The sequence below is a fragment of the Cotesia glomerata genome, linkage group LG7 (genome assembly GCF_020080835.1).
Source record: "Cotesia glomerata isolate CgM1 linkage group LG7, MPM_Cglom_v2.3, whole genome shotgun sequence".
Taxonomy (NCBI): domain Eukaryota; kingdom Metazoa; phylum Arthropoda; class Insecta; order Hymenoptera; family Braconidae; genus Cotesia; species Cotesia glomerata.
This window is the reverse complement of record NC_058164.1, coordinates 1,513,561-1,525,731: the sequence shown is the minus strand read 5'-3', so window position 1 is coordinate 1,525,731 and position 12,171 is coordinate 1,513,561. Positions and strand designations below refer to the sequence as shown.

The following is a 12,171-nucleotide window of genomic DNA, read 5'->3' as shown; positions in this document are numbered from 1 at the left end:
GTTTTAAAAGCTTTGGCTTGAGTAGTTATTTTAATTTCTGAAAACAAACGACAAAAACCTACATAAAATAAAATTTGGTATTTCAAAGAGTTAATAAAAGTATAAATATATTTTTTTTTTATATATTATTATTATTATGCTTTACTTGTACACCTCTCGGTTTTTACAAGGCTGATTCCTCTTTTTCTCCTAGCTCTACGCTTTTTTTTATTTCTCATATTGGACCTCAGCAAGTCCCACCCGACACTTCATTTCTACTTTTAATTTTTGCGGCTGTGGACCGACTTGTGCTTTCTGTACCGTATTCACCCTGAACCTCACCTTCTCAGGCTGTTGGAACAGAATCATGGGGAAACCACAGAGAAAACCCATGATAGTACAGTCGGAGCTGGGCTAAGTCTGCAGTGATTGATAAGAAACTCTTCTTTATCGACCACTGGAGCATTAGGCCCCTCTCCTAGTGTGCAGAGATCCCTCGCGCTAGCCAACGTTGACTAGAGTGGTCACCCATTCAAGTTGTTGCTTAAATGTGTGATCGCCCAAGTCAGACGTGTGCCGCCCGGCTATCTCTGCCACTTCCAGAGGCTGGCAACGTAACGTAACGCACATATTTTTAATTATAATCACTGAAAAAATATTGGTGCGTGCTGGGATCGAACCCGGGTCCCACTCTTTCGAAAAGCGAGCACCGAGCCGACCAGGCCATTGCCAGCCTCTTCCTGTTATAGCGTAATATATATGAGTGATTCTCTGTAAGAATGTTTTTTGCTCTCCCGGGCATGTTTTTATTAGAAAAATTGTTATTTTGTTACTAAAAAAAATTTATTTCGAAAGTAAAAAAACTTTTCTATTTGGAGCATTGAAAACTAAAATGAAATAAATTTTGATTTTTTTGCTATAAATTGGTAAACCACCGAAATAACAGTCACCTGGGCCGTCCCATTCCCAAAATTAAAACTTTAGGATTAAATTTTAAGTTATTGGTCCATAATATAGAATTTGGTCCATAATGTTTATAAACTTAATTAGTTAACTAACAATCTTCTTCATTAAAAAGTACCGAAAATTAATTTGTTTCATTAAATTCATTAAACCAAAGCTTGTCCCAAGCACTTTAAGACTTTAAGAACAGTCCCCTGCCAGAAGTTCAAAGCCAAAAAAAAAATTCAGCGTGTTATTTTGCCTTTTGTAAGGTTTATAAGGACCTAACTAGCCTTGAGTTAATAACCATAGGGCTGTTAGCGCTTTATCGCCATTTTATTTAGTGTCAAAACACCATTTGTGCTGGAAATATGTATCTGGGCCACTTCAAATCTCAGTCCCCTGGCAGCTATTGTTATTTATAAAATTGGATCTATAAGTCTTAATATTATCCACAGATTCGGTAGAATCTGGCGCCAAGTTCCGTTTAAATCTGCTGTAAACGGAGCGCCAGACTACCGACTGTGTTTACTGTAAGCAGAACGGTTATTTTGAGGTTGCAAAATTTTATTTAATTCCACGGTACTTTTTTTTCCTAAATTGTATATTATAACAGTAATTCATACTTTATTTGACTGTTATTAATTAATTATATTCACTTATAACAATTAATCTACTTGAAATTATTAAATTTAATCAGCACAAACTATAGCAACGCAAAAATTTCGATCCTGACTTTTTTTCGATGGACAAAGTGATCTGCTACAGACTAAATAATTCGAGAATGCATAGTAATCCTTCATTAGATGGGAAACTACAGTTAAAAAAAGATATTTCACAGCTTGCATCTACACCCGCCAGGGTGCGCTGGAATTATTTTTACATAAACTGTAGTTTCAAGGGGATAATTTGCTATAAAAAATGCAACCAACGCCAGATTTAAGTTGGTACCAATTGTAAATTTTTATTGTAATTACAAAAAATACTAAAATCCGAACAAAAACAGTTTCACTGTAAAAAAAATCGCGCCAAGTCCACGTTCATAAGACTATTAAGAAAAAAAAAATTTGTTTTTTTCTTTACAAAAATATAAAATAAAAAATAAAAAAATCCAAGTAACCGATATGATTGTTTATGATTTTCGGAAGTTAAAAAAAATTTTGTTATAAATTTAAAAATTAAGAAAAAAATTTTGGAACGTACTTGGTGTGCGTCATTGTGTATTTCAATTTTTTTAAAGTCCTAGTAAATAGATTTTACGAATTTCATTAAAAGTAAAATATTTTGCAACCGAGCACACTAAATAAGTTCCAAATTTTTTTTTTAATTTTTAAATTTGTAACAAAATTTTTTTTAATTTCCGAAAATCATAAACAATCATATCGATTACTTGGATTTTTTTATTTTTTTATTTTATATATTTTTGTAAAGAAAAAAACAAATTTTTTTTTTCTTAATAGTCTTATGAACGTGGACTTGGCGCGATTTTTTTTTACAGTGAAACTGTTTTTGTTCGGATTCTAATTAATGTAAATATTTATTGAGAACTTGAAAAGTTGAATGCATTGAAATAGTTTGCTTGATTTTTCTCAATTTGATAAAAAAAAAACAATCCCCTGTCATGTTATATAGCAAAATATACACAAATATCGAAAAAAAAAAATTTAATCGGCTGTGTATTTATTGTCATTAAGCTGATAGTTTTGTAGCCCTTTTTAATTTTTTTTTCTAATAAAATCAAAAATAATTTGGTCGTACATTTTTGTACAGATTTAAGACGTCCTTACAGAGAATCACTCATATAGTAATACATTATTTTATCCGGTGAAAGAATTATTTTTCAAACTTTTAAAAGCTCAGTAACTTATTGAATTTATTTTAGGTTTTATTTTGTGCTTGAAAAAAAATTTAGCATTTGTTTGCTTATAATTTATTGATGGTAGATAATCGATCAAATTTCAGTGAATAAATATTGATTTATTGATATTTAAACAAGAGCATTTAAGTTTGTGAGTTTTGTTCCGTAAGTAAACTACGGAAATCGTGGTTGAAAAACTTCGATACTTGATCACAGTTTTATTGACGTCACATATGTCGTTCCCGCAGCTCGTACAGGTACGTTGGTAGAATTTCAATGGATTAAACAACTAGTTGCGTTAAAAGAATATTTTTTTTTTAAATAAATTTACACTAATTAATTTCAAACTAATTAAGTCTACGAAGTTTCAAAATATTCAAGACTATGTTAGCAATTTTGTTGCTGTAAATTTGTGACGCATAATTTTATGAAACCTCAGAATTGTGTTATGCGGAGATAGAGGATTAATTTTGGAGAAAAAAATTGTTTGAAACTTGACAACAGTTACTTGCCTGTTTAATAATAATTATTATAGTAATTAGCAACGTGAATTTTCGTAAATTCTCTTGAAATATCTAGCTGTCTAAAATTTAATCTAAAAAAGCGCGCGTCAAAAAGTTTGTTTTTGATAAAGCAAACAATAAAAGTTTTAACGAAAATAATTAAGCTTCCGTTAATCATTTAAACTGTACACGGAGAGAAAAATATGGAAATCATTCCTATAATTTTAATGAAATGTTTTCCTATACCACTTTAGGAGCGATTACTTAAATTATGGGAATTGTAATAATACATAATTTTTGGGAAATGTTACTATAATTATGGGAATGGTTCCTATAATTATAGGAACCATTTCTATAATATTATAGGAACCATTCCTATAATATTATAGTGATGATGTCTAATGACATTGAGATATTTATCATTACAATTCAAGTTATTTATGACTTCGATGATCACTTTGAAGTATTTGAAATTATTAGTAATTTCGATAATTTTACTTGCTTCCCGATAACATCATTTGAAATATGTAAAATAAGTAATATTTTTCATATAAATAATAAAAGTTACATACCCAAAAAGTGGATTTAATAAATATTCAACGTATGCATTGTAAATAAATAATTTGTTTTAAAAATAAAATGAAATTGTAAAAATAAACAATGAATTCCCATATCTACCTTGCTCCTCTAATTGTATAGTGAGAAAATATCCCTTTTATTATAGAAACTTTAGAATTGCTACAATATTTTTCAATATTATCTAATATAATAATAACTGAGTTAGAATAAACAATTTAAGATTAAGTACACACGTGAATAACAATTATGAAAAGGAAATTTTTTCACTCTAGTGAAAGATCAATTTTTATTTACAAAAAAAAATTTATTAGCAAAAAAATATATAATAATTACTTTATATTTTTGATGTGATTGCTCCATTATTATGAACATAAATATTTTTCTATTATCATGTGCGCCATTCCCATAATATCATAAGAACCATTCCTATAATATTATAGGAAACATTCCTTTAATAATATAGGGATCATTTCATATAATATGATAGGAACTATTCCCATAATATATTGAAGCTATTCCATTATTGTACAGGAATGTTTCGAATAAATTATGGGTACACGGAGAAAAATTAATTATAGTATTTACTATACGAAAATATTAACTTCTACTATCTGAAATGGTAATAAAATTAATTAGTCACAAAATAATAGGTGTTATTATTGACAATTGTACTAGTTACTATTAATAATGGTAACGATTACTATCGAAAATGATAATTGTAATTATTAAAAATTATAACTGCTATAATCGAAGATGGTAACTGTAACCATCTCAGATTGTAAAAATTCTAAAAGAAAAAATACTATAAATTTATTTAATTTAATTCTTTATTTGCATCCATATTTTAGTTATGAACATTTTTTCCTTTAAAATATTAAAACAAATAATAACACAATCGTTTAAATCCATTTATGATAAAAATTTCCAAATATTAGAGCTGTTATTGATTATCTTGAATGATTGACTATGATTATCAAAATAGCTATCATCCAAGATTTGAGTTACTAAAAAAGTCTTATTATTATCAATTATTAATATTTTTTCACAAGATAAAATAATGAAACATCATTTAATAGTTCCATTATAATTGAATTGATTGTAATCCTATCATCTATATTAATAAGAGAATATCATTAAGATAAAATACTCTATCTCTAGATTCATAATTAATAAATGAACGTATATTTTGTGAATTATTGACATTTTTACATATATAAGCTCACTCCGACATTATAATCATCAAGACCTTTCATTTGAGTACCCACATCAATTTTTCATATATTTATATCTAATATATAAAATTCTCGTGTCACAATGTTCGTTCCCATACTCCTCCGAAACGGCTTGACCGATTCTCATGAAATTTTTTATGCATATTCAGTAAGCCTGTGAATCGGCTACTATCTATTTTTCTAACCTCTAAGTGATAAGGGGTGTTCACCCTAAAAATTTTTTTTTTATTTTTTTGATAAAATTTTTTTTTTTTTATTTTTTTATTATGTGGCATAAAAAAATACATAAAACTCTAAATTTGCACTTTTTTATCACCAACCCTTGCTTTTTAATAGTCATTTTCATAATTTTATCATTTTCTATCCCGCTCGATAACATCAATTATTATCACGTGGATGCACGTTGTGGCTACAATAACCTTGATTCATTCTTTGCTAGACGCATCGTCAGTGAGCTGGATGCTCTATTGAATGAGCATAATGAATTGTTGAAAATATTTAAATCCCACATGCACAAATTAGAAAGCGATAATCACGCTATTGTTATTAATCCTGATAAAACACCAGCTGGAGAACACATTCGTAGATTCAATGCACCTGTTGCTGACGACGTTGCTGGAATCATGGTTGGCGATCGTACAGGTGCACGAGAAATTGTGATTCGTAGGAGAAATAATAATCTTCAGTTCATTGCTGATACACACCGTTCATATGACGCTCTCCAATATCCGCTAATCTTCTGGAAGGGACAAGACGGATATAGCATAAATATTAAACAACGAGATCCCGTATCAGGTACTTCATTTATTATGAATTTGATTATTACACTTTTAACAAAACAATTAAATTATTAAACGCAATTAACTTAAATTAATATTTATGAATATATTATTACAGGAGCCGAAACAAACAAGAACGTTAGCTCGAAGGATTATTATGCGTATAGATTGATGATTAGACGCGGGCTGGATAACGTCATTCTACGATTTCGAGAGCTTTGTCAACAATTCATGGTCGACATGTACGCGAAGATAGAAGGCGAACGACTACGATACTTACGATATAATCAACTCAAGCTACGTGTGGAAGAGTACATTCACTTGCGAGACGCTATTGTCAACAACGCCGACGCCGCCGAAATTGGTAACTCTGTCATTCTACCATCATCGTACGTAGGCAGTCCACGTCATATGCAAGAGTATATACAGGATGCTCTGACTTTCGTGCGCGAATATGGGCGACCGTGTTTATTTATCACGTTCACATGTAATCCAAAATGGCCAGAGATTACATCTTTGCTGTTGCCTGGCCAAAATGCAATACATCGTCATGACATTACAGCACGTATGTTTAGACAAAAGCTGAAGTCATTAATAAATTTTATTACTAAATCACATGTATTCGGTTCCACACGTTGCTGGCTGTATTAGGTTGAGTGGCAAAAGCGAGGATTACCTCATGCCCACATTTTGGTTTGGTTAATTGACAAAATCCGTCCTGAAGAAATAGATAATATAATTTCTGCAGAAATTCCCGATCCGTCTACTGATCAATTGCTGTTTGATATTGTTACAGCAAACATGATTCATGGCCCATGTGGTACTTTTAATCGTTCATCGCCTTGCATGTCAGATGGAAAATGTACAAAAAATTTCACTAACGATACAATCACAAATGTCGACGGATATCCAATATATCGTCGAAGGAATCCAGATAATGACGGACAATCATTTATTAAAAACATCAGCAACACAGACATTGATATTGACAATCGTTGGGTCGTGCCATATTCGCCCCTGCTGAGCAAAACATACAATGCTCATATTAATGTTGAGTTCTGCAGTTCTGTGAAGAGCATCAAATACATTTGCAAGTATGTCCATAAAGGCAGTGACATGGCGGTGTTTAGAGTGGAAAATACTAATGTGAATGCTCCTCCAGTAAATAAAAACGATGAAATAACGCTCTACCAAATAGATCGGTACATCAGCTCCAATAAAGCTGTTTGGCGTATCTTTGGTTTTCCAATTCATGAACGGGATCCAGCAGTTGTTCAGTTAGCCGTTCATCTTGAAAATGGTCAGTGTGTATATTTCACGAACGAGACAGTGAAAAGTCACTATAGCTGAAACTGGATACATAAAATTAGCGAATGATTTCTGCACAATCATTGATTCGCAAGATGCTCTCATTGAACAAATATTTCCCGATGTACACACGAATTACATAAATCTCGAGTGGCTTGCAGAAAGAGCAATGTTAGCTACAAAAAATGTGGACGTTGACATTTTAAATCTGAAGATACAACAGTTATTGCCAGGGGATTTGGTATCATATAAATCTATTGATACAGTTTGCGATGACACTGAAGCTGTAAATTTTTCAACAGAGTTTTTGAACTCACTAGATTTGCCAGGCATGCCACCACATAACTTACAATTGAAGGTTGGATCTCCAATTATTTTGCTTCGTAATTTGAACCCGCCACGGCTATGCAACGGTACGCGATTAGTCATTAAAAAATTAATGAAAAACGTTATCGAAGGCACCATTTTAAATGGCAAGTTTCGAGGTGAAAATATATTGATACCACGAATACCTATTATACCCACAGATCTGCCAATTCAATTTAAGCGTATTCAATTTCCGATTAGATTGGCATTTGCAATGACTATTAATAAATCCCAAGGCCAAACAATGTCTGTTTGTGGCTTAGATTTGAGCATATCATGTTTTTCACATGGACAATTATACGTTGCATGCTCTCGAGTGGGTAAACCATCAAGTTTGTTTGTATTAGCTAAAGACGGGCTAACAAAAAATATTGTTCACGCTGCAGCATTAAGAGATTAATATTATGTAATTAATTAATTATATAAATAATTATTACTTTTAATAAATTAAAACAATTAATGTTTGGTGTTTTGTTATTTTTAAACAACATTCCCTCATCGTTCACAGCGCTCCAGGCCTTTTTCACTCATATTCCACATCCTTATACACTTCCAATAAGTTAGTAATTTTTTTTCTACACTAGAAATTCTCTAGAAATTATTCACATGGCAAAACAACGTTTGCCGGGTCAGCTAGTATATTATATATATGTATATATGAAAAATATATCAAAAATGCAAGTGGGTACTCAAATAAAAGCTCGTTATGATCGTAATATCGGGATGAGCTTATATCTTTATAAATGTCAATAGTTAAGAAAGTAAAGTACCCTTTAACGAAAATCATTATACAATTAAGCAAAATTTTATCTATTATAGTTCGCAATTCTTGGCAGTCAACTAGGGACTGCAGGTTGCTAGTTTTGATAATTTGTGCATTGAATTTCTTCAACAGAATGCATAACTTGAACAGGTCGATGAGTTTATTTCATTTTAAATAATTAGATAATTATGATTAATAATTAGTTTAAAGCTTCATTGTATTCAAAATTTTTTTTTGAAAATCTTAGATTTTTTGAAAATTATGTTTTTTAAAAATTTTTTGTAAGATTAAAATTTTTTTTACTACACTGCGCTACAATTGCTTTTAGTTCATTCAGAAAAGCATCCACGCTAACGCAAATTTTTAATTTTTTAAATATTTTTTACTAGCTTAGATAGTAGCTATTATTATTATTGATGGTAACTGTAACCATCAGGTTATATTAGGAATTACGATTTTGATAATAGTAGTAACTATTATATACTATGATAATAATAGTAACTTGCATTCGTCTCTGGGAAGAATTACCAGTGGACATAATAAGAGCGTCTAGTATAGAAGTCTTCAAGAATAAGATGTTTGATTATTTATTTAATTCAGATAATTAAGTAGTTTAGTTAAATTCAAATCAAAATATTAAGTGGTTAAATCTTCAGATTTTTATGTTTTAAGCCATAAATATAAAAATTAAATCTTCAGATTATGTTTATATTATATTTTTAATTAAAAATTGTTATACAATGTAAATGTAAAAATTGTTATATACGATGTAAATATGTTTTGCCAATTGGCCAGTTTGGCTTTGGCATAAATAAAGTTATCTATCTATCTATCTATCTAACTAGTTAAAATAATAATAGCTATTATTATTGATTACCATTATAATAGTAGTAGTTACCATCAGGATGGTAACTACTACAATTCAGATGGTTTACATAATAATTTAAATAATATTTACTACTATCACACTTACCATAACTAGATAGTAAACTCTACTATAAAATTTTCTCCGTGTATGGTTCCCACAATGAGCATGGGATTGATACCTATAATGATTATTTTATTATAGGAACCATTCCCTTAATTTTTGGAAAGGTTCTTATAAATTTCTCTTCGTGTAATGATTTTTTTGAAAAACACTGAGAGACTTTTAAAAATAATTCAATTGCGTTAAAACTTCTAAAGGTTGCTTTTTATTGATAACAATTGATTAATTCTAGATTTAGACGGGCAAAAAATGGATTTTGATTGTAGATAAGTTCTTGGAAAGAAAAAAGTTTGGGTTGCGAATAAAGTTTGCGGCTGAATGACGGCTGGCATAGGAATCCAGTGAACTGAGAAAAAAGTTCGTGGGAAGCCGAGTCAACACAGGAATTAAGGATTCATTTCAATGACCGGCGGCGTTGTGATAATTAAACTGTCTATAATTCTCACTTTATTCTGTATTTATTTATCAAAACTTTTAAGGATAATTCACTGGTGTTGAAAGTTGAGCCAAGATTTTAAAGTTTTAATACACTGTTTTATGTTATTTATTATTTTATCATCAAGGTATCGTTAATTGTGTAATTAGTTAGATTTATTTCGGATTTATGAGAAAAAAAACATTCTTGATTACTCTTAAGTTTATTATTAACCCTAGACTGGTCACCATTTTTTTAGTTTCTCGCTCGCATTATAGCGAGTCTCTACAGGTTGAGTAGTTGTTACGCGGCGTCACGCTATACGGGTGACCAGTCTAGGGTTAATTGATATATTTGTTTTTTCTTTTTTTGGAAGTATATATTAAATAAATAAGAGAACAGACACTACGCTCATTAAGATGACCCAACAGTATCCCCAGCAGCGTAAAGATTTATTGTCAGTAGTTACGGAAACCATGAGGACACTGCAAATACCGTTAACAAAATATAAATCGTAGTTATATCATGTCACTAATAATATTAACCAAGGAAATAAGAAAAATTAAAGGATAAGGGTCTGTTAGCATTAATGATGATCAAGGATTTAATATAAATTTTATTTATTGTTCCATCTTGCCCATAGGCAATGTGTGTACACTGAAAAAAACTTGTTTATTCATGAGAAATATTATCTTCAAAATTTCACTCTTGCTAATATTTTCAAGCCAGGTGAATTATGTCTTACACGAAAATTTTTCTGCTTTGAATTAGGATAGACGGAAATATTGATTCAAGATATTACCGACTTATTTTAATAATTAAATACCAACAAAGCTCAGATTTATGTTCTATACTATACTTTAAAAATAAGTCTTCAATGTTTTAGAATAGGTTCAAGTAAGAAATTTTTTTTTTTAAGTATTTTTTGATATTTTTAATAAAAAAAAAACCTTTTTTTTTGTAAACCGAGAATAAAAAATTATTAAAGCAAAACTAAATTATTATTATGTTAAAAAGAATTATGTTTTTCAATTGAGAATTTGTTTTTCACGAAAATAATATACTCTTGATCGAAGTTGTAGACGGAAAAAAAATTTAGGAAAAGTTACAATGATAATATCGTATCAATACGGTCATTTTAATAATTTCACATTTTAAAGTGACCGTATTGAAAGTCAGATCCGAGTATACGATGTTACCATTGTAATTTTTTTCTCATGTATAGAATTTCTTAAGGAGGTACTGCGGCAAAAAAAGACACCAATAGGTTTTGGCTATTGGTTTCTTTCTCTCGCACTAGTGCTGCCTCTCTTTACAGACTATCACTCACTTACTTCCCGTGCAAAAAAAAATTTGTTTCATTATGAATTTCATTGTGAATTTGATAATGAAATTCAGATTTTGAAACAAATATGAGTTTGATAATGAATTAGCTATAAAAATCCTCTAATATTCTATTGCAGCTGAATCTAACAGCTAACCAACAGCTGAAATCTAATAATTTAATGGGTTATTTTTAAAAATTTACTTGTCAGTTTAAACAAGTGATAAGTACATTATAAAAATCGTATATTTCCAGCTTTGAAGAAGATTCAAAATTGTTGAATCTAAAGAAATTAAGACAACGAAGAGGAGTAATTCATGATGAATTTGATGATAATAAATCTATTTAAAAAAAAATTATTTGTGACTCTTATGTTAGCGTTAACAAGATTTAAAATTTATTTTTAAAAATATATATCTATTGTTTACAATTCGTTGTTTGTGCTATTACAAAAAAAAATCTATTTATTGAATAATTTAAAAAAGAAATAAACTAAAAAATATATTTCATTCTGCATTATTAAATTAAGTTTATTTATTTATTTATTTATTTATGATAATTATTTATGATTTATAATAAACTTATTATGAATCAAGTATTAAGGTAAGATCAAATTAATATAAAATTTATAACCTTTTTATGATAAATTTATTATGAATCAAGTATTAATTTTATATGGTTCCATGATTTTTGTTGATTACTGTTAAATTAGTAATACATTTCCTCTAAGTTAAATAAAATAGTTTTTTTTTTGAAATTTCGGGGGTAAAAACAAAAAATACAATTATAAAATAAAACATATTTATCTTATAATTAATTCAATATGACTCTCGTACTAAATTGATAATCATTATTATCAAATTCATCATGAATTACTCCTCTTCGTTGTCTTAATTTCTTTAGATTCAACAATTTTGAATCTTCTTCAAAGCTGGAAATATACGATTTTTATAATGTACTTATCACTTGTTTAAAGTGAAAAGTAATTTTTTAAAAATAACCCATTAAATTATTAGATTTCAGCTGTTGGTTAGCTGTTAGATTCAGCTGCAATAGAAAATTAGAGGATTTTTATAGCTAATTCATTATCAAACTCATATTTGTTTCAAAATCTGAATTTCATTATCAAATTCAC

General features: G+C 29.3%; 1 protein-coding gene across 1 annotated transcript; it reads left to right on the top strand.

Moving 5' to 3' along the window:
- Positions 1 to 5,571: 5,571 nt before the first annotated feature.
- On the top strand, positions 5,572 to 6,523 carry LOC123268967. Its single transcript, XM_044734433.1, has 2 exons — positions 5,572 to 5,888; positions 5,991 to 6,523. Exons 1-2 carry the CDS (start codon positions 5,603 to 5,605, stop codon positions 6,521 to 6,523), a joined length of 819 nt encoding a protein of 272 aa, XP_044590368.1. The 5' UTR covers positions 5,572 to 5,602.
- The last annotated feature ends 5,648 nt before the right edge of the window (positions 6,524 to 12,171 follow it).

Excerpts from the sequence above, each read along its gene's own strand:
- LOC123268967 (XM_044734433.1), top strand. The coding sequence starts at position 5,603 with ATGCACAAATTAGAAAGCGATAATCACGCTATTGTTATTAATCCTGAT. Across the intron at positions 5,889-5,990 it reads ACAACGAGATCCCGTATCAG|GAGCCGAAACAAACAAGAAC; the intron begins GTACTTCATTTA and ends ATATTATTACAG.